Raw genomic sequence first — 23,713 nt, 5'->3', positions numbered from 1 at the left:
GATATTTGCTCTTGGATCATACAAAAATAAAAACTATTGTCAGAAATCTGTTCTTACTCTGTATCACAGGGTATCAATACATTGGTATTACAAAACAATAAGTAACTTCTGATGGCTGACTTGACGTTCTGTATGCCCAAGCAGAAAGATGAACTACATCTGGCTTAAGTTTTTCATAAAATTACTCTTCAGGCTGCTTTGATATTAACGTGTTTGATTCTTATCCAACTAGTGGGTTGTAAGCATGAGTTTCTACCAGTGACCTACGAAATAATTAAGATCAAAAAAACATTTTCCTCCCCAAATGACTAAATTAACATGCCCACCGTTTCCCCCTCAAATTTCTGAACTATCATGAATTGCAAATACCTGCAGCTTAAGTTTTCAGGGCCTTTCATTTCATCGATACATCCACTTGCAACAAAGCACGGTATGATGTATTTTTCAAACTTCCCACTGAAATTCCTCATCAGGGAGGCCTGGGCTGCCATATAAGCATCAGAACTAGAAAATCCAGGAATAAGAATCATCTCAGTAAGTGAGAGAGCAAGAAAAGAAAAAAAGGCAAATAAATATCTACTGAGCTATTTGTGTTTACTGTTTCTTAGGCACACATTCAAGATGGAACAGTGAAACTAAGTGACTGTCTTGGTGCACAGTCATGGACTCACCCTACTAAGTAGTCTGATTTTCTCACCAAAAGAGAATAAAAATTATAAATCCAGATAATAGAAGTTATATGAAACACTGCAAAATCCTCAATACGATTTCCTTATGTTGAATACATTAGGTATTCCAGTGTCTTCCCGTACTTCTACATCATTTCAATGATGTGTGAAGACATGATCACATTTCTCTAATGCAATATGCCAAGCAACACTTCATAATGGGAGTTTTAAAATATAAATTTTATTTTTATGACATGTACTGGAAGTATTTAAAAATTAAAATTAATGGATTGCAGTGAACTTGGGATTTTAGTTAAAAAATATCTAGCATCCAGTACAGCCAAATGCCTGATGTTTAAACATATATTTACTTCCAAACACTTCTAAATTCCTCAGATAAGGCAGAAGCATGGTTCTAAAAAGTTGAATTATATGCTAAATGTGGGACCTCAAGTATCAGATTTTGCATCTAAGTATCTAAATCTGTAGACTGCACATGCTACCAATGTTAGTTCTCACTGAGGTACACGTCCTGTAAAAGGACTATTTAAAATGCACATTTCCAGGACTGAAGATGACCATGACTAATATTGACAGACTGCATAAGCCCTCAAAAAAGGGAAAAAAATATCAACCCACACCCACTGATATGGGCCATCAGATGGCTTCTGTCTGGGATGATTCAGCTCTGCTAGACCTCTTCAGACAAGGTGTATGCGTAGTAATCCCCTTTGGTAACTGAGTTGAGCTTTCTAGTTGCCCTTCAAAATAATACCCTTGTTTGCTCAGCCACATACCCACAGAGCCACATCTCAGGCTTTCTGATATATTCTTTGAAGTCTTCAATCCGTCTGATGCATAAAGGGATTCTGTGCCTTACATGAGAGGGTACAGCTGTGTGGCTTAAAAGCAGTCCTAATTTTGGAAACAGCCTTTGCAATACAGCGAAAGCTATTTCTTCTCTACAGTGTGCTTGCTCGTCTGCCTATAGGTTTTAGTAGATTTATCGAACTACTTATAGAGAATGTTGTCCACATAGTACAACGTGCGTTTGTCGACTTACTCAGGCTTTAACTCTTCAGATTTTGGCTGTTCAGAACTGTTTAGAGAAGTCAGGTATTTACTGCCCTCATCCCTTACAAGCTGTCTGGAAGACTGCCGCCGGGTAATGGAAATGCTTAATTTCTTCCCCTCTTTCTTTTCATCTTTTTTCCTTTTCTGCAAATACACACAGAGAGGCATTATACACTGAGGGTGTAATCCAATCAAGACATCAATTTACAAATACACAGGCCCTGGCCCAAGGAAACAGATCCTAAGAGTTTATGGAGTGCACAAAACAAGGTAACAGCAGTACAATTATGGTTACAAGCCACAGACAACAGTAGTTATTACATATATTTCTAATAATGTAAAATTAAGTTGAAATGGACATATTTACCCCACCCTAAGAGTTCCACTACTGAAGCACATGAGTAAAAGACTGTATCTCTTATAGGAAATGTACCTATTTATCTCATAATTAAAGACACCCGTAAGTGCTCACATAAATTAACTGACCCACAGCTCTGCATATAAAGTTCACGTATGCTGTAAATTGGCATGAGGTGTAGGAACTTTTCTTTTTTTTAAGAGTACCTGCAGTTAGCATTTGCAAGAAAATCTGCTAGGGATCCTTTTGAAATTGTTAGCAAGAAATTAAATTATTGTTCAGCAAGGAGACTACACATTAAGCACAACAGTACCTTCATACTCTTGTCTTTTATAGGCAGGTCTTACAGGGATCATGAGTTTGGGCCTCATTAATATGCAAATAATTTTATGATAAAAATACCATCCAGAGAAACAAATATCTGGAAGTAACAGACCAACAGCATGTGCTAGTTCTTAGCATTCCTTACTTGTATTTCTGCCCCCATCGCAGCTGCTCTGCAAAGCCTCCGAACTGCCTCTTCTCTGATTAGCTGATCTGACAATGTTGGTCTGAAGGACACTTGAATCAAGCTTTTCTGGGAGTGCGAGAGCATACACAAGAGCGATAGGCAAAAATTCAGCCCTCATACTTGCATGACACCTACAAAGCTCAATAGCAGCAGACACATGAGAGCAAAAAAATTAACGAATAAAATACAATTGTTTTGCCAAGTGAGTAAGACGATCCCAAGGTCAGTTGGAGCTTTTTTGGAACTCTGCTATGTTACAGTGCGCTGGTTTTACATGACCAGTGTTTTTGATATTTAAACACTCTTCAAATAAATCACAATGACAACAGTGGGGAAAGAACATTCAGGGTGAAAATTCCCATAAAGCATTAGCCAGGTGTGATGGTTAACCCCTCACGTGTTTGATTTAAAACATTGGTTCAAACATTACAAAATATTGTAAAAATTGTCTTTTGCCTTGTTAGCTTAAAAGATTATGTCCAACGTCAGACTTTCAAGGGGAAGAAGTATTCCAAATCCACCATTGGGTTGAATTTCAACAAACTTCAAAACGGCAGGATCAGAAATTATTGCGGGTAAAATAAGAAAGTATTAGCTAAATTATCAAAATTACAAAATATTCCATCTACTCTAATAATAATTTCTGTTTTCAGCTTCATTTACAAGTGACAGCATTTGTGAGGATGTAGATGATCAAAAGATTTGGCAGAACCCTCGAGGTTTAAAGTGAATTTACCTTCCCAGGCAACACAGTTCCAACAGAAGGTGCAATTGTCACTGGACAGTCTTCTGGCACACAGAATTCAAATGAAGCGGGTCCAACCGGGGCAACTTCCCCGTTGCCAGTTCTGGGGACAGCATGAGTAAAGGGGTTGACGCTCACACGGGAGTTCATCACATACAGTGTTGCTGTAGACACACCATTTAAAGCTGTTGCAGCAAAGCGAACTAAGGAATGAGACAATTCAAGAGGTGGGTGGACTCCAACTGCTTTGCATGACAGCTTGAATTGTCTAAAAATAAACACATGATAAATTGTCTCAGCATAAAATAGTCTCTTAATCAGCCCGGAAAATAGGGAACTAATCCTGTAGTCCCTATTTAAGCAGAATTTCAAGCTTGCAATGGGAATTTTGCCTAAAGATGAACAATAATACTATCTATTTTTAATGCACAATTGGCTAGAGTCCCTGCTTGAATTCTTCCTCTGTGAACTTCTGGAAATACATCCAGTCAAATCAAAGTTTATGCCGTCATTATTTTAGTAGCATTAGCTTAACGTATGAAACATTTTTACAAAAAAGATTCCTTCGGCAATTCAGCTGAAAAAGCAAGCAGGGCACAGCAAGTCAAGTGACCTGGGGCAAGCCTGCAGCTTGGATAAGTGACAAGGATAAATTTCAGGAAAAGCCATCTCAGTAAAGACAGATGTAAACAAAGGATGAAACTAAGAAGCACTGAGCAACTCTTGTCAACTGGAGAATCCTTACCTGCCTCACATTTTTATCCTAGCCTTTCCTCTTCAAAGCAGGCAGGGATTTAATTTCGGAACTAGCTTACCAGTGGAAATCCAGTGTGATTTAGACTTCTAGATTACCTACCGGTTTCTTAACATACCTATTAATCTCTGACTTGCAGGTTAGTTCAAAGCTGTACTCTTTGGCCTTGTTAGCTTTAAAGATTATGTCCAACGTCAGGCTTTCAAGGGGAAGAAGTATTCCAAATCCATCACTGGGCTGAATTTCAACAAACTTCGGAATGGCAGGATCAGAAATTATTGTGGGTAAAATAAGAAAGTATTAGCTAAATTATCAAATCGTTAATAAATTAAAACAAGACATTACTGGCAAGGTAAGAAAATGTTGTTATTAAATCTACAAATGTCAGAGGAACAGAAACCTTCTAGTGCGAAGCTTTCATCTGAGTTAGTGACTACCGTCTGACTGACATGCAGATTTCTCATCTCAACGTAACTTGAAAGGCATTAAATCCATTAACTCAGGCTTCAGCGGAATCTCTTCTCCAGTTTCTTACCATCTATGGTAATCACCATTCCCTAATGATGTTTATTTACTCTTCATAGCCAAATGAATGAAATATGATGAAAATCTCAACAGTTCTCCCTGTGTCTTTGAAGAGCTGATTCCTCTATGGTGTGCAGATACCACAGCAACAAGTACCAGTTCAATATCTACAAATGTATACTGGTTTGCGTTTGAGTTGACTATCATTCACGAATGTCTCCCCATCACATTTTAAGCTAATCATGAAAGACATACTGTGAAGTAAAGATTTAATGAAGCTGAAGATACACATTTCTTTTAGCTATCTCCTTGATTTTAATCCCTAAAATGGCAGAGAGAGGGAGAACGCTTAATTAAATGTCAGGTTCCTCTAGCTCTGATTCCAATATGCCAAACCATTTCACACTGCAATCATCATGCTGTTATGAAGCTTGAACAGCTAACTTTTGGGGGAAAAAAATATAAAACATCAGTAGACCTAGCCCACACGAAACTGGCAGCTCCTGCGATTAATTTAGCTTCCATGTCAATTTACAGTAAAAAAAGGCAGAAACACCTAGGCTTGGGTCAGGGGATGGCTCCCAACACACAGTTTGGCCATGGCCATCCTGCTTTACAAAGTGCTTAGGTGCTTGGATGCAAATTGTGCGATATTCCTCAGCCTCAGCCACAGCGACATCCCTAAGCCTGGTGTATTTAGTAGTGTAAGTGACCTGTGAGTCTGAAAGACAAGTGCACCAGGTATTGTTGGAAAGACCAGGTATCCTAATAGGATAAAGTCAGCCTAATGACGTTACGTAGGTGAGAACTGTAATGGCTCCTCAAAGGTGTTCATACTGCTTGGAAAATGCTTAGGGTATAGTAAGATGAAATTTACACAAAGCAGTACCAGAACTAGTCTGCGTGCTTCCACAGTGCTGAGGCAGAGGTATTTCCATGGGTTTGCAAGAACCAATGGTGATTTATTTACATTCACATTGAAACACGGTTTCATAACAATTACATGTATTTGGATACAAGAAGAGGTGTGTGTGGGATAACTACGTACCTCTGGAAGCCCCACAAATCCAAACTCTTGCGGCAATATAGATTTGTTTGTTATCCTGACATTTGCCTGCACAGCTTCATGGATCGTACAGAATCCAAAATTTATTTGTGATGGACTGATTTCCAAATCAGAAGTAGTAACAATTGCATGGACAGTAAAATTAACTTTTTTAGCCTGAAACAAATGCAAGAGCACAGGATAAAAAAATCCATCTGTAAGGGCAGGATTTAAGTGAATTGTCATCTGAAAAGATAACAGCAAAAAGTTATTCTACTCTAGTCCTTGACAATAACATGTGTAACATGTCTACATAACAAATGTAAATATCTATCTAGGCCTCCTTGTTTTCCAAAAATAAGCAGTAGGAAACATCTCTTTGATAAGTAAAATTAAAAAAATAAATAAATCTGTATCTCAAATTCCACACGCTAGAATGGAATCACACCTGCATCTTCAGGAAAATGTAAACTGTAAGAATATGCTGCACCTGCAGTACACATCAGAATACAAAGATTGTGCTATGGTATCTAATCACTCTCTGGTACGAAATAAGCTACTGGGGAATAGATGAGTGCTAATGAGAAAGGATGTACCTTTCTACACTGTAAACATGCTGACCAGAAGAAACCACCAAATCTGTATTATCACTTTAAGCACCTTTCGCTTGTTGAAGTCCTACGATAATAGTAAAGAAGTAATCTAAGATTAGGTATCACTAAGTGAATATTCACTAAAATTATTTCATCTATTTTCAGTCTGATAACCAGCATAATTAAAATCACTAACTTTATCTGCAATCAGTATTGTCACTGGGACTTCCAGAATTCTTGTTTCCTCATTAAAATAGCTCCCTGCATCTTCAGGAAGAGAGTGCCTGAAAATCAAAAATACATTGTTTCATAAAAATATTCTTACTGTTTTTTAGCTAAGGGGAATGATAAAGTTTTGATGGATGTATTTCTGAACAAAAAGTAAAAAATCAAACCAGATACTTAAGGTCTAAAGGTTTTATTATTCACAGCTTTTATTCTTAACACAGTATTTGTGCTCAAATAGGAGCATTCTCACGTATAACTGGATAAGCGCCAACTCCAATGCTTAACTAAAACCTTGTATGCGAATACTAAGGAAAATGGTGGAAGAAAAAGCCAATCAAAAATTAGTGACGTATGAAGTTCCACCTTCTGACCAAGAAAAAGAAGATGCAGTCAGATCAGAAATATTACGGACTTGTCCCAGATTTCCTACACAACGGCATACCTTCAGCCAACCTGCCCTGGGCAGGTACGCACAGCTTGCAAGGGTGTCTAGCAAGGAAGGTAGAGCAATGGAGCTTGCGTGTTAATGCTAGATTTTTTTATTTTTAAAGACAGGATCTCGCACACAGAGCAGCTCAGGGCAGTTACTCACAGAGGCCTGCATCCATTTATCTTCCTTTCAAATGCCATCCAGTCATTTAACATTCTGAAAAATTCACGGCTTACTTTATAATTGGAATATAAGCCGCCTGCGTCTTTGCTGCAACCACAGCACATACCCAACCCAACCCTACCCAACCCAGGCAATCGTTTCCTTTTGACACTGATGTTAGTTAATTACCAGCCAGTCTGCGGCAGAACCAATTGTATCGCATAGCACAGAGACCTAAATAAAGTGAAACAAACTTGGGAGACCAATAGTGACTGATTATATACCAGATTCGTAATTTATAAGAAATACGTGGGGCTTCTGTAGCTGAAGCATCTTGCCATCATAAGCTCAATTTCAGAGCTTCAAGCCAAGACAATACAAAAGCTCCAGCATTTTTAGCTTTACTGCTCTATTTATAGTGTCTTACAGCATCCGAGTGAATTGCTTCATGTTCTTAGGTCTCCACAGTGATCATGTTCCTACTACTACTACTGGAATTACATGCAATTTTTAAATGTATTGTTAAAGACTAGTTAATGACCAGACAGCACCCACTCAGTCACCATGGTGATCCAAAATCCCGATGGCTGCTATTTTGCAAGTCTGAAATGTGACTTTAGAAGGTGATTTTCAAAGGTGTTGCTAACTTATTTAAAGACAGGAAGGTAGGAATAAAGTACCAGCTTTCACTTTGTCACAGGACATTAGAATAGCAGAAGAAATTCATCTATTACAAAATCATTCAGAGGCGGTAAAAATAACTGTTAACTGTATGTACACAGTGATGGACTCTAAATTAGCTGTTAACGCCTTGGGGAAAAGACACTGAAATCCTTCAGACAGTTCCCTGAAAATGGCATCTTCATGCTTAAAAGCAATTAAAGAGAAGCATAAAAGACAAATCAGATTTAGACTGCCAGCATCTGCAGGACTAGCTCCAAATGCAGAAAACCTAAAAGACGTGGTATTTGGGAATTCTGAGAGTCAGCAGATTAGAGAACAAGTAAACAGAGAACGTCTGCTTCAAACACCCAGAAAGTTATGAGTGTTGTAACATCTGATCAAGCATTTCAGTGTGCACAGAATACTCGGGAGAACTTCCCAAGCCTCCAGGCATCTATCTGTTCCCTTGGTATCGCTGAACGAGTGTTTCTTTTTACTTTTGTGTTACCTGCAATATAGCTTTTCTATTACTACAGCTTATAGCACTGAGGCAGTGAGGAGGCACTTACAGAAATGTATCACTCGCTCAGGACTTCCCACCAGCTTGTAGCAAGCTCAGCTTCCCTGTCACATATGCACCTCCCCTGTGTGCTGGGTCTTTTAAAACTGATCCGTATACTGAAACAGCCAAATACTTATTTCTGTATCAGAAATGCCTTAATCTCATCAAATCTCCTTTCTGAAGCTTCCCCATTTTTCAAAGGAAGATTAATGTTCTAAATCCAAGCTATGCTTCTATCCACTCAGTACGCAGCACAGTGCTTTACAGCATCCGAAGTTTAGGAACTGAAAAATGTCACGATAATGGTTACTGTTGTTGTAATCTGATCGGATTTGAGATGTTGGAAGAACTGTAAATACTTCCAGTTCTTTGAAAACTAACCTGGTGAAAATTTCAAAATCAGTGATTGCCTCTCAGTTTAGAATCCAGAGACACTGAGCACGTCAGAGAAGACCCAAATATACACTTACATCAAAGGGACTACATAACCTATATGAAAATAGCAGCAGGTTTGCAGCAGCAATCAACGCAGAAGCTGCTGAAGTACTTGGCTCTATACCAGAATTAGGTTTTATATCATTTAATTTATATTTGAAAAGAAATGTCCTGTTAAATTCTTTAGGATGGCAATGATGAGGTAAATAAAACTAACAGTGATCAACAGAGGCTCTTGTATTTAAATTTTTAAAAACCAGAACTCTTCGTTTCCAGTAACTGAGTTATGTTTGTATATGTCGATGTGCCATGAAAGGGAGAAACTTGCTGGGATAAGGCTTTTAGCATCTTAGAAGACGTCATATAAATTGCCACATGAAATTCAAGACCAATACATCCATATTTTGAAGAAAAATATACACGGGCAGGAGAGAGAGGAACAGGAAGCCCAACCATTCTTACCTTAATTAGCAAGCACAGGAGTTCTTGTCCAGAAATTATTTAATCAGTGATCCGTGAAGTAGCCACCTGCCTAGATAACCTCTCTCTCATATGAGAATAGCTTCCCCACAGAAATGGGAGCAGCCTACCAGGAATGCAACTGCTAAGATTTTCACACTACTGCTGTCACCACAGGAGAAGCATTTCCTCACAGGTATGTGATCCAAGTTAATTTCCTCCTTGAGCATCTGGCAACTTTTAAGGGGGAGAGCAGGGGGGAGCGGAGGCCTGCCTTGACACCAGCAGCGTGAAGTCCAGCCTGCTACGGTGTGAAGGAAAAAAAAACCCAACTCTGCTCTGGTTTTCCACTGACAGCTTCCTACAGATATTGTCTTAAATATTGAAAAGATTAGTGTCGTTAGATTACCTGGGCAGAAACTTAAGTCGCACACTGAAGGATGACTGAGCTTGAATGTAACCTGTTTTTGGAAGCAGCTCCATGTGCTTACTCAATCCTTTGCATACTTCAAACTTCAAACGCAGCGTGGCTTTTGCTCTGCAGACAGATCAGACATGCCGAGGTGGCTGTGAGGCCGCCTGCACAGCCACCTCAGCAACATTTGCTCTTGGAGTTTGGTTTCCTCCCACCCGCACCCTCGCACCTCTGCTCTACATTACCATTATAACAATTGTAGGTACACCTAGCTGTATTTCAAGAAATATACACAGCTGATTGGAACATAAGTGCAGCACAGCAGTAAGTCAGATCAGGGGAAAGTCAAAGCCAAATTATTGTGAAATATCAGATAATTATTTGCTCCGAGCATAATTTCCTCTGACTGAATCAATAGGAATGACTCACGTAATGTTTGAGACACCTAATTGATCCTAGCTGCAGCAGAGAACCCACTCAAGACTCAGAGTAGTCTTGTCATGCTGGATCTAGGTTATGTAACAATTGCTGGTGGGTAGGACGTAACAAATAAAAACCTGTTATTCTGTCTAAGAAACAGAAAAATGAAGACCAGCGACCCCCAAGTGGGGCCAAGGGTACCTAGATGCTGCTTAAGAGGCTAACAAGCACTTGAAGTCCCAGCCTGTAGTCAGAAGAATCAAAACAATGAACCTGGAAGTGCAAAACACACCTGAAACATCAACACGTACCCGGTTTGTGAATTCCATTCATCCTCTTTGTCATAATTATCTCAAAATTTCAATACCAAAAATTAAGCCTGTACAGGCAGGAAAAGAACCCTCAGACTCAGGGGCAGGGGGGAGGCAGGCCTGTCTTATCCCATAAATGCACTGAGAACACTGCTGCTGTTGGTCTTTCTCCCCAAAACTGTGGTGACTTTTTTAAACAGATGTGAATTCACAGCGCTCTTGTAACTTTCCCTCTAACAGCAGAGATCCTGCAGGGCTAGAAGTCATAGCATGGCTAAGCTGAGACTGCCAGTTCCTCTGCTAAAACGTGTGATCAATCTGCCCGATGAATGGCATCTTGGAAGTTAGAAACATCTCCCTGTTCGCTGAATTCTGGCCATATTATAATGCAGCGATAGCCACAGACCATACCTTGCCCTGGAATTGTATGTCTAAGTGCAAAATTGCCAAGCAATTTACAAATATTTCAGCTTGTCATTTTCCTTCTCTTGGACTGGTTTACAAGCTGCCAGTCCAGATGGTCTGCTCTAAATCAACAGCTATAGCATGTGGTACCGGGAGCCTGCAATGATTTCTGACTGTTGACAATCTAAAAGAGCTATATACTACTTCATTAAATCAGTGCAGATTATAACCTGCCAAAGAAATTACTTTTCAAAGCGATTTATACTGGACAGGATTCTGATAAGAAGATACTTCCACCCTTTCTGCTGCTGCTTTACGCTTTCTGATCACCGTATTCTATGTGACCAGAAAAAAAGCCCCAAACCCCAAACCAACCCAGTATTAACTAACATTCTGCGATTCTACTGAGCTTGCTGGGGCACTTAAGTGCCAGAGCACTTGAAAATTTGATCTGCTATTTATGCTGTAGACTACAGTGTCATCGATTGCTGCAGCAATAAGATATAGGCAAGTTCTTTATGCTCTGCTGTCAGATGTTTGTGTCTACTGGTGCTGGACAAAATGCTATTCTAACCCATCATCTCCCTTGGGCTGGGGTCAGATTTTGCCCCAAAAATCTGAAGAATTATCTCACTACGAGTTTCAAGGTTGTTTGGGGTTTTTCTGATTGTTTTTTGTTTGTTTGTTGTTGGTTCTTGGTTTTTTTGCTATAACTAGTTAGGATTGGAGCAGAAATTTGTAAGAATACTCCTGAAGAGCAGCATTATTTAAGTATCTCATTAACACTTAATTAAAGTACCTGCATTCTGGAAGTTATGCCAATAAGATTTCACATCTACTGGCTTCAAACTTCAGTTCTCACTAGCGAAGGCATTTCAGCAGTTGTCAGACAAGCAGCCTTTTCAGCTGGGCTGCGGCAAGTTTACCTTTGGGCTCCCTCAAGTGAGTGGCTGCTCCCAGTGTTAGCTCAGACAGAGCTGTAGTAACTCTAGCTGACACACAGTTCCCATGTGCAGCCATTGTAACAACCCGTTACCTTTGGTTGTATCCTGACAGCAGTTTGGGCGCTTCTTTGCTTCCCTGATAATTGTCCTGGGCTCGGGATCCTGGGTCTGTGTGTAGCTCCAGACCACAGACCCTAGCGAGAGGGCCTTTCCCCAGTTTTTCACTATCACAATGAAAATGCAGCAACTTACTACTCTAACTTAAGAAATTTTTCTTGACTGATAGTAGTTTATAGCTATTTTCAGCAGTTTAAATTCATTCTGTTTGAGAAGTGGTTTGACATGTACCGTGTAACAATGAGGAATCCTCTTTGATACACGCTACATAATATTTTCAGTAGCTACTAGAGGAAAAAACTTCTCAGGCATCATGTCTGAATGACAAAATGTATCTACTTTTGCAGGATAAAATGTTGAGAGACGTGATGTTCCTGCACACTAAATGCTTTGAATTTCAGCCCAAATGACTGGGTAACAAAGAAAATTTTCCTAACTGTGGAAAATTGGGTGATAAATCAAAGACTTGATTTGCCAAGGTACGAAGGCCAGTATACTGCGTATTAAGTGCTCTTAATTTAGTGAAACTTGGCAAAGGATCAGCAGGATTTTTCCCTCAGTTGAGAAGTTTTGCCCTAAGCAATTTGACAGCTTCTATCTTTGGGATCCCCTTGAAATCTTAAATTTTCATTAGGAGAGTTATTCTGCTTCTATACTTGCAAGTTTTATCCCTGGGTTATCTAGACCAAGTAAAATCACTTATATAACAACTTGTGCTTGTCATATCTGTAAGCTGAATTTCTGAGATAACAGCTTTACTCATTTCTTTCCAACTGTGAAGAATCTCTGCAGTCTGTAATTCTGGTAAGAGGTTTAGAATGGATGCCTTCTACAGAACCAATCTCTCCCCCACCCTCCCACAAACCCACCCCAACCCTATTTAAAAAGAATCTAAGAAATGCAAATTGTTAAAATAAGCGCTCAATAGTGACTGCATTAGGTGGAGAGAAGACACCCAGCACCTGAAGACAACTGAGTAAAAGATCATACAACTACCCTCTAACAGCACAAAATCTCTGGCAGCCAATCAGCTGAAATATTATCTTTATATTAGAGTGCAAACAGAACCAGTCTCCGGACATCACTGACTTGGACTACAGAAACACCCAGATATTTTATCCCCTGCACATTGCTATTTGGTCACTAGCTGTGTACTCACAAGGTATCTGTCACTCCAGTGCAGTGCTAAGGCCTGTATGGGTTAGGAAAAGTTGTATCCTTCCCATTTTATGGTAAACGCAAAAGGACTGACACGAGTTATCCAGCATTGTACTCCAAATCTGGAAATACTGGTGACTGACCTTCTCAATAAAGAACAGTTGGCATGCAGCTGGCTTCCAGACTGTAAGTCTCCCATGGACTTTAATTAAAGGTAAAATAGCTGAGAAACAACAAAATACTCTTTCCTAAATTTTCCTGGCTGAAGCGATTATACCCAATGTGCACTTAAGTCTAGACTCATTTAGCTCCCTAATGCTCACTGTGCAAATCCCACACGATGGAACTTGGTGGGGCTGCTGTTCCCGAGGAACTTGACAGTTCTACCATAGAACAGGTACAACACAGGGAATCTTGCAGGAGCATGTATTAACCCAGATACTTCATAGCTACGGCTAGTCTTGGGAATCTGGGAGCATAGGGTACCCAATTCCAATTTCCACAGCAGCGTGGAACTTGGAGGGCTTTCAGGATGTCCTCCTGGAACACCAGAGAAAAACCCAAACTGTTCTTCAGCTTCCTGTGACAAGATGGGTCTGGCACAACAGAATCTCAAGACATCATCTAGTAGCTGAAGATCTCATTATTTAGCCATAGCAAGGCAGCTGCGAATTAAAGGGTAGCTCACCTGCTCTGAATGACAACGCAATCCTGATAGAGTCGGTCATACATACAGATCTTTAAATCAACGTTGGGATTGGGCACCCAAACCGGCACATCAACAGAAACCCCAACGGCACTAAAGCATAGCTGTTAATACATAAATCAAGAGTGCAATTATTTTTGTTAGTCTCAAATTCTTACTGATCTAGACAGAACAAGACTTTCTGCTATAAACTAGAGCTGAATAAAATATTCTAGTATTCATATTGCAACAGGTTCTTTAATTAGGCAAATCATTCATAAAATAAAACCTAGGTGTTATGGTGTCCCAGCAGGAAAAAAAATTGTACTTTGATTTCAATTCTTTGATAGGGAACATGAAGGAATTGCATGCTGCCCCTGATATTGAAAAGAAATATTTAAAGTGCATCTAGCTTAAGTGAATATGCCGTAATTCACAAACTTGAGAGACTGCAGCTTGTTTAGCCAGCAGAGCAATGCTGTAACAGCAGCAGTGCTGCACTTGCTGTAATGACCTCAGGTCTGACAGCAGTGACCACATAGCTCAGACTTGGACAAAATGACCCTGCAGGAGCAGGAGAGGGTGCCCACAGGAGCCTTCGGTACGCATCTGCAGCTCCTTTTGTAGACTACTCCATCTGTAGACCGTGGAGAGAGCCAAGACTGGCCTACTGAGCTTCTTGGAAATTTTTCTTTATTTTTTTGGCAAGCTTCTGTGAACTGTTCCCAGGCAGAATTTGGCTTCCAATGAAGTGTAGAATCAAAATATGCTGAAGTGGTAACTAAAGTTGTCATCTCTTCCAGCTTTCACACATCAGTTTCACTACTGCACGCTAAATAATTCCAATTCTGATATATCAGAAAGAAAATAAACTACGTGGGTTGGGAATAGAGGGGAATTAGATGTTTTCCAGTATGATGTCTGATAAAATGGGAATATCAGGATTATTTGCACAGAAATTTAAGGGAACCAACAAGTTTAACAACCATACTGCATCAGAAAGAAGGACCGTGATTTACAGTTACCTCCCACCAGAGCACATAATACTTGATCACATGGTACCTCATTGTTATTACTTAGAATGTTCATAAAACATATCTGTCCTCTAACTCCTTCTCCTGTTTGTAATATAGGATTTTTGAGCGCTCTTAATTCTTGGGAAAAGCAGAAGTAGGAGGACTCTAAACTCTTTTTCTACAGTGTTTTGAAGCAAGTCTTGCACAAAATCACTCACTGGTTTGCAGTCTGAGTTGTCAAACATGATCACAAACTCTGCCCGCACATCTCCAGGGATAGCTGGGACAAATATAATCTGAAGTTTGACTGAGCTGCGGGGTCCAATTTCACCTTCAGTAACCTAAACAAGAAGTAACATGTTTTTAATGAAAATACTGTATTACTGTAGTTGGCTATAAATTGTATTGAAATAAAGAAGCACTATATACTCATACTATACAAACACTCTACTACACCTAGCTTGTAACTAGATTGAACACACTATGCAAGAGAAAAAATAAATAAATCAGTATTAGTAGCTCCCTAGGAGGTTTATTGTGGGGAAAAGACTTGGCATGACACATGGTTTTGCAACGAATCTGAGTCTCCCCTGTTACTGCAGGAGTCTGTATGACAGCTAAATAATGTGGTTTACCAAAGTGTTTCCATCATGTATTGGGGAATGTGTAACTAAAACATGGAGAAGCAGCCTTCTGCAGCCATTCAAAGATCTGCTCTGCTGATTGCAGCATTGAGTCCACCTGCCTTTCGTATGCATAAGAGGAAGCCATAAATGCTAGTACCAGCCAGGATCTGCGCTCTCATACCCAGATTTTGTAATATGGCTCAAGTCTGACACTTCCCAGACGCTCTTCCTGCCCCATCTTTTGTGTTGTCACCAGACTTTGTGTAACTACAGAACAACACAGCAGAAAAAAGTTTCACATACACACATACACACAGAGTTAAATTATGGAAAACGTAAATTTATACAGAATCTGTCAGCTCAAATAAGTCAAATAAGATCAAAAGAAAGGGCAAATGTGTCATGTGATTTCATTTAAAGAATTAATTGTGATATAGTGAAGTCCAGCGGGCTTGAAACCGATCATGCACCTAACCATTTCCCACCAGAGCCAAAGCAATGTATTTAATGTAGGCTTAGACTAGTGAAAACCTTGGATCCGTATCTCAGGGTATTCATTACCTTTCCAAGCATGATTTCGACTGGTGTTTCTTCAGGAGAAAGTTCCACTACATTATGTGCGTTGTCTGTGTCTAGATCTGATCTGGAATGTGATATATCTTGACCAAGTTGTTCTGGGGAAGAAAAAAAACCAAACCACAAACAAAATCCCACAGAATGCTGGATGTGTGCATCTAGTCACTTATCAAAAATAACAAACCGGGCAGAAGTACATTGATTTTGGTCAATATTGCAAATCAAGTAACGTATGCCAGTGATGGGGAAACATAAATGTCTAGAAGGCGATTTCTGTTTGGCCATACAACTTTGCCCTAGCCTAGAAGCCTACCTCAGGCACCTGAGCCTTCCACTACAGAACACCAATATTGATGTTTCAGTAGGACAAAGCGTATACCGGAGGTTGTTAACATCAAGGAACGCAAATTCAGCTGAAAGCGAGAGCTGGGCTTTAAGAGCAATTTCAGTGGGACAAAGCAAGGCAGTCTGGAGGACTCGCAACGCAAGTGAAAGTGCTGCTTCACTTTATGCTCAAAACAACTGCAATAATAAGCACCTTTTAAATAAACAGTCTCCCACTAGGGCTTCAAAGTGCCTTAAACTAATGCACCACGAGAGAGACGAAGCTCACGCTGGACTCCATGGCAGTACTCAAATGCAAACCATATCCTTCACGTTAACCAGGAAAAAGATCAGAGTGTCACAAGGTATGTTAATGTGCCAAAGCAGTGGATTTTTTTTTTTTTTTAAGGTCTGAAAACATCTTTACGTGTTCTTTGGAGACAGCTACTGTGATTTATGGAATCGCTCCATTTCACAATACAGATCCCAGATTTAAAAAAAGCAAGCCACCCACTACCTTTTCATGGAACTTTTAGTTTCCTGCAATTGGAAAGATCAACATCAAGACGTAATGTTAAAGAATACAGATAATAAAGAAATCAAGAAAGTCTTTCTTCTACAAGACTGGATTTTATTAAGCACCTGGTAAACATCAGGAATGAGACGGAAAATGTCTGAGGAGGTTCATCTTTCTGCTTCCTTGTTCCTAGAACCACAGACTATAAAAATAAACCTGTCATGTGGATTTCTATTCTGAGAAGTGGGTATTCAGTTGCTGAGACAAGAATGATAACAATTTTGTAGTTTCTGTAAGCCAGTTGGGTTCTGTATTCTTCTAAGACTGAATTGTTGATCGCTAATGAGAAGTGAGATTCTCTGCTGCTTTTGATATAATGGTGTCAGTACATTATTTTTAGTCATTTTTTTGTGAGGCAGCATACAAAGAACTCTAACATTACTACTAGAGTAATGAACTCCTTAATTTACTGAGTAACTTTGCAAACTGAATTCCACAGTTCATTACAGGAAACCCTACAAATGGATAATGCTTGGCCTGGAAAACTGCACTGGCTATTTTCTAAGGTAGTCAGCTTACCTGCGGAACTACTGCTCCGGCTTGTCTCAGCTCTCTGCTGCTCCACCTGGGCAGCACAGCAGGTCACTTCCTTACTACCCTCAGGACAAACTTGTTCCTTCTCAACTGCAGCTGTCACAGGACTATCGCTGTTTTTCTTTACAGGGACATCGTCACTGAAGTGTTCAGTAACCTATTAGAAAACAAAGAAAAAAGTATTTTCAACCGTGTCTGCTCATCTAGCTTGCACCAGCACCAATTTTATCAAGCAGTTGCAAATCAAACTTGTGTTTTCTTGCAACTGTTCTACATTTTAAATGGAGAAGCGTGCTGCACTTTCTAAAAACTACACATTCTACTAGACCTTTATGAACGAGCAGAATTAATTTTTGCTGGCTGCCCAAAACAGGTAAATAATACAACAGGAGCAATACAGTGTCAGTTATTTTACAATTAACAGAACTAACATTCTTCTTGTGGAAACACAGGCAGTTCTATGTCAAAATTAGGTCTGCTAAAACTAGACTTCCGTTTATTACACACCTACAAAGGACAGAATACAGAAGGGAAACCATGGATACAGATACGGTGTTATTTCACAAATTCTTTTATTTGAACCATGCTTTTAATGTAAGGATAATATATGAGTTGAAAACTGTGGCAAATAGCTCAGCAGTTTCACTGTACATAGTATTTAATGTAATGTTTCAAATGAGAGGTCATGTCTTTTCTTGGAACTTAAAAATTTGCTAGATTATCAAGCAGAGAATTTTGAAAACCATCTGAGCCAATTGTTCTTCAGCAATCAAAGAAATTAAAAGACTGCACTGATGGAAAAAGGATAAAGACTCTGCACTGAGCTTACAAGAACATACAGGCACTTCATAAAAGATACACAGCCTAGTAGTGCTATTCTCTCTGGTCAAGGACCTGTGAAATCTATCTGTTTATGTGTACTACCCAGGCAACACTTGAGGAAAAAGGAACATTTATGATAGTGATATTCATCAACACAGGAATTACAAAACACAAGCTCCTACCACAGTGAGTGGTTCATTGCTGTTGGGTTTTTTTTTGTTTGCTTGGGTTTTTTTAAAATCTGAAAGTTTCCCCACTTTAAGAATGAACTCTACAACTTATTTAGTACATCTTCAGAGTTAAGTTGTTCAGACTACTCAAAAATCCGGCCCACGGTGCTGACATGCAAAGACAATTGTATGCATGCTTTCTTGTGTCTTTCACTTAAAACTATCTGCTACATGGAGGAGTACAACTGTTAGGATTCCTCCGTTTTCTGTCAGCTTTGAAACTGGCATGCTGTAGGAGCAACCATCAGGTCTAACACCACACATTTTGTCAGCTCTGCACCAAGTGTCTGAGTCTTGGTACATTTCTCCAGTCTCTGCTTCATTCCCACCCAGGACATTCCACAGGACACAGTATTACAATCATTTGCATTCATTCCACTATTGATTGGAGAGATCCTCCTTCAATTTTTTTCACACTATTTATTATTGTTGTTTTCAGGCAACAGCCCTCAATGGGATTATTAGTCAAACGACGACAGCTCCTTCCCTTCTAACAACAGCTGTCAGTAACTGTGACTGTCCTTCTTTGGGCAGCAAGGGAAAATCACAGGCTAGTGCTCCCATTTGTCATTACTCCATTGCTAGTTTTGCAACTGTTAGCATTTCTCTTAAGTCCAGGAGTTGGGACTTTAAGTGACTCTGCCAGAATCTCCTCTTAACCAAAGTACTTTTTCCTAATTTTCATGGATGTGGAGAAGATAGAAATCATTACATAAATGATTGAAATGTTACAAAAAATTATCACTGTTAGTTTCCCCCCTACCCCCTAAATAATTTTAAATTATTTAAATTTAAATTTCTCTTCTGGTATTTGGGGATCTAACAGATCGTATCAAGACAGGCCAGCTCAAACATAAACAAACTACTAAAGGTTGGAGCAGATGATCTTCCAAAGCCCCCTCCAACCTGAGCTATGATTCTACCACACTTTGCAAAGCAGAATGTTTCTGTTGATTTAGGGAAATCCTTTTGAACCTACCATTCTTCCAGGAGAAGATTTTTCTGTTGCTCTGCATGTACTACTGTCACCTGCTGACATCTGAACTTTGAATCTTGTTCCCAAAGCTCCACTGTTTGTCAGGTTGATGGTCCGTGAAATTGTCTCTCCCACCACATGGCTGCCGAAGTCAATGAGCTCTTTATCTAGTGCCAGCTGTAAGAAGATAAACCATTAATTAGTACTGTCCTAGATAGTCAGTAATGTCAATTAAATGAGCATCCACCTTTTCAAGAATAAGACTTTACATTTCTTATTATCATTTCAAAGACCATATCAAATAGTGACATGAACTGCGGGTATCCTTCTGCCTTCTTGCAGCAGCCAACTCATTAAAACAATGTCATGTTAAACTGAGCCCCTTCCATCGCAGTCTGCAAGGGGAAAAACAGGCTAAATTCTGCTCATAGTAACAGCTTGCATAAGCCTTTAGGTCATTACTCTGGAAATAGGTAATATTTATGTACCAATTCAGCACTGATACTCTTGTATTGCAGAAAAACGGTTGTCCTAGCATCAAGCTGAGAAGCAAGCAGCATTTAACATCATATAGTGACTATGTATCAGTTTGTAACACATTCTGCCTTGTTTCTTTGAGCTATCGTGGTTTACAAGGAGTTTATGAAGTAATATGCTGCTTCATAAAGAATTTTTAATGATTTTGATAACAAAAGGTTTGTTATTCAAGTTCAAGCATCAAAAAGACAAAGGCAACTTGGTTGCTTGTTAGTATCCTGCTTACAGCTGAACTCTTCCCACTTTCAGGGCATAAAGAACAGAAGTTCCTGGGTGTAATCAGTGCCCCACGCTGGTATGAACTCTCTAGATGAAGAAAACTACTCCTCTGACCAAAGCTAAACGTGCTGGCTTGCAGCTGCATTGTGCAGACTCATCTTCAGGGTCTTCTAACTGGAAACCAACAGAGTCCTATACACATACTCAGACTTAAGATATCACATATTGCTGTAGGAAGCTAGAATGATATCGCAAGTGCTTAAAATGAAGCACATCCTTAAATATTTTGCAAGAATGCTAATATAATAATTATAGCGCACTAACTTTCAGTTACTTCCCCTCTTCTATTTTCTGTGTAACAGATTGTTCTTGATTCATTTCCCTGTGCACAAAATTTTCAACATGTTGTCCGGTAAAGAAACTTTACATGCAATCCTATTCATTCAATTTACTAAAATCTAACAATCACAAATTCCAGGAAGACACTCATATGTCTAAACACCTTTTAAAAATTATTTGTTATTATTACGTATGCTCCCAGCATGCCCCAGATTTTGTATTTCTAGTCTTATTCTGATACTGGGTGTCTCCTTGCATAATCTTTTCCCTCTAGCATTGTATATACTCATCTATAGTTTCTTTTGGCCTATAAAGCTACTCTTAGCTGTGAAGGAAGTAATTTAAAAACAAAGCTGTTGCTTTTATCAAATACTTTATTCAAATTAGCTCATAGGAAGTTAGGGTATCTAAAAACAGTTAGTGCAGGCTGTATTTCCATCTCTTAAGAGTAAACATATTACCTTCTTCACCTAAAATTCAGTATAGACTTCTCAAAAGATTTTGAGATGCTAAAAGGAAATGATACATGCTTTTGACAAATGCCAGAAAAGATAGAAAGATAGTATGTGGGTTTTGTCTACATAGAAAACTATAGAATAAACTACTGCAGGTCTGGGATGGAATTTCCAAAAATTCCAATGAAAAAAAGATAGTTCATTTCCAGCCAGGGTTTCTCTTCCCAGTGTAATACCATGTCATCCACTTCTGAACAGAACTACTGCAGTCAACCCCAACCTGAAGTTAAAGCTACAGTTCATGGTTAAGTAAACCCATTAAGGTAATTTTGTATAAGGCTCACTGTAATCTGGGAAGCTAAGGAACGAATCATTTTCTGGAAAGAGACTCTCCATTTAGAAAATAAAAAAGAAAGAAATTTAAATATTTCTTGCTAAATATTTTCAATTATGTTTATGCTATCACACATTTTCTATTACTGTTGTTATACTGACTCTGAACATACTTGAAGTCACTTACAATGCATCTCTTGGGTGTACATTTCAGTGGAACAGAAAAAGAACCTGTCTGTGCCATAAACATGACTTCTCCTTCCAGGGTTTCATTTATCTGGAAAACAACAAAAAAAACAAACCAACCAACTCAACCAAGTAATCTTGAATGATTCAGCCTGTGTAGCCTGGTGAAAAATATTTTCACTCATTCTGAGTAACATACCTATCTCTACAGATTCTACATTTCTGCTTTAAAATAGTTTTGGTAACTGCCTGGCTAAGTTTAGCTAGGCGGTATTATAGATCTTTTTGTTTGGAGTACGTTTCAAAACATAGTCCAAGAATACTTAGTGGCAGGCATTCTAAAACGTGTGCTCAGAATATGCCTTACGACAATTTAACAGAGCTGGAACATGCACGCAGTCGTCCATTACAACACTGCCTTGCCTAGGAATGTCGTTTCCTTGTTAACAGTTAAGAAATTAAATTAATGATACTTTTAATCAGACTGCTGGATTATACTAGGATTCTCATAATTGTGTAACTTAGCACTCTGGTACACTTACCATTGGCTTAAATGTTACCACTAATTCACAGGACATTCCAGCAGACATTTTGCCGGGTGGGTCAAAACTGTGGAGATAATTAACATAAAACTCCAAATTAAAGCTATGTATGAAACATCCAGCTCCTACTCTGGTAACAATAGCAGATCTGTTTTTTTCCCCCCACTTGGATTAATTACTTGGAAAAGTCAGAATGAGCGACAGATTAATGAAAAGCTATAGAACCCTGCTGCAATTGTAAGACTACAAAGGCTGACTCTTTATCGAGGCTTTACTCAGAAAGCCTTACAAGTGCTTTTAAAAGGCAAGAATTACTGCCTTCGTGCTACAGACAAAGAGCCTGTAGGCAAACAGGTGAAGCTGAGGCTTGGTAATATCACCAAGAACAGGGTGGCCCAATCGCCTATTCAAACAGCGAGGAAGCTTCTCCTGTCACCCATTGAGCGTTGCTCTGTAACATCTCCCCTGTCCAAACAGGAAATTAAGTGGGGAAAAAAACCCAGAAGGTAGCTGCAAACGATTAGAGAATGTGCCGCTCGCTGCAAACTGTATCAAAATTATCTTGAATAGAAACTGTCACTCATTTCAATGCCTCATTTCACGGTCTCTGTGATGCAAGCAAAATGCCCATCAGAAGACAAAAAATCTCACAGCTGCACTCTAAATGAAATTATCAAGGCATGACTGCAGACCTGTTCTGCCTGACGGAAACAGAAAGGAAGATAAGACAAAATAGATAAAAAGTTGTTAGCCGTGGGTATACCTAATCAAAGTGAAACACTGAAACAATTTTAGCAAAACAAAATGAAAACCAAAACAAAAGCAAGATGAAACATTTTTAAACAGAAAGGGGAAATGCTGTTCAGAGTTCAGGAGCTTAAAATGTGAACAGGGAAATAAGCATCTGTATAGTGACCTTCAGAACAGGTCACTAGCAGTTTCCCCTGAGAAAGACTCTAAGGAATAGCTCCTTTATTTCAAACGTTACCTTGATAAATATTTATGATTTAGAGCACAGGCTGCCAAACACACAAACACACAGAGAACCACTATGCTAAGAATAGACCCTCATTGCATGAGGATGTAATAATGCTCATTTTAACCATTAGAATATAGTCTTTTATTAGCAAATGTAACATCTGTCACTAAACAGTTCTCAAGCAGTAAGTCTACAACTACCTGTGCAAATGATACAGAGGACAACTGATACCATGGCAGCTTAGATGTACTGAGCATTTTCAAAAAGCTTGGCAAAACTGTTTTGTGACAAACAATTTATGTATGGTTCTACCCGAGAAAAGATAATCATTATACAGTGTAAGGACAGTGTCTGCAAATCTGATCTGTGCTCTTCAAATTATTAATAATATGACAAAGGTTAATAAGATCTATATGTTATTTTTGCTATCTATCTGACAAATGTATGGATGTCCAATTTACTTGAAAACACATGAATTCATCCCTCAGACATTGAAGAATCATTGACTCTTTCTATTCACAATACGTAGAGTTTCATTTGTCTTTGGAGAGTACTTTGAAAGGCAATTATATCAAGGAAAGACCTAGGCCTTCCAGAAAGAGTTCTTTCATTTTTGGTCACAAATCCAAGGTGCAGATTTAAAATATTGAATTGTCCAACACACTAAATGAGAAGAAAATCACCTAATAAATCGGTCTTTGAGAGCCTGAAACCCCTCTCATTTTGTCAGAAGATTAGTTAGCTTCAGGCTTTGTAATATAAATTAAATTTATTG

At 39.0% G+C, this 23,713-nt stretch overlaps 1 protein-coding gene across 2 annotated transcripts in view; it reads right to left on the bottom strand.

The window, feature by feature from the left end:
• Positions 1-23,713, bottom strand: part of CFAP74 (cilia and flagella associated protein 74) — a 92,347-nt gene that overhangs the window by 7,933 nt on the left and 60,701 nt on the right. For both annotated transcript variants that reach the window (XM_055799332.1, XM_055799333.1), the window contains 15 exons: positions 21,960-22,026; positions 21,419-21,508; positions 19,352-19,525; positions 17,306-17,477; positions 15,871-15,983; positions 14,902-15,024; positions 13,671-13,792; positions 9,622-9,750; positions 6,470-6,557; positions 5,684-5,857; positions 4,229-4,362; positions 3,348-3,624; positions 2,570-2,677; positions 1,732-1,886; positions 370-504 (listed from right to left, as the gene is read on the bottom strand). In XM_055799332.1, the coding sequence (XP_055655307.1) occupies positions 370-504; positions 1,732-1,886; positions 2,570-2,677; positions 3,348-3,624; positions 4,229-4,362; positions 5,684-5,857; positions 6,470-6,557; positions 9,622-9,750; positions 13,671-13,792; positions 14,902-15,024; positions 15,871-15,983; positions 17,306-17,477; positions 19,352-19,525; positions 21,419-21,508; positions 21,960-22,026 (2,061 nt within the window). The remainder of the gene's footprint in view (positions 1-369; positions 505-1,731; positions 1,887-2,569; positions 2,678-3,347; positions 3,625-4,228; positions 4,363-5,683; positions 5,858-6,469; positions 6,558-9,621; positions 9,751-13,670; positions 13,793-14,901; positions 15,025-15,870; positions 15,984-17,305; positions 17,478-19,351; positions 19,526-21,418; positions 21,509-21,959; positions 22,027-23,713) is intronic.

This window comes from Falco peregrinus, chromosome 3 (genome assembly GCF_023634155.1).
Source record: "Falco peregrinus isolate bFalPer1 chromosome 3, bFalPer1.pri, whole genome shotgun sequence".
Classification (NCBI taxonomy): Eukaryota; Metazoa; Chordata; class Aves; order Falconiformes; family Falconidae; genus Falco; species Falco peregrinus.
The sequence above is the reverse complement of the archived record's forward strand: the minus strand, read 5'-3'. Positions and strand labels throughout refer to the sequence as shown.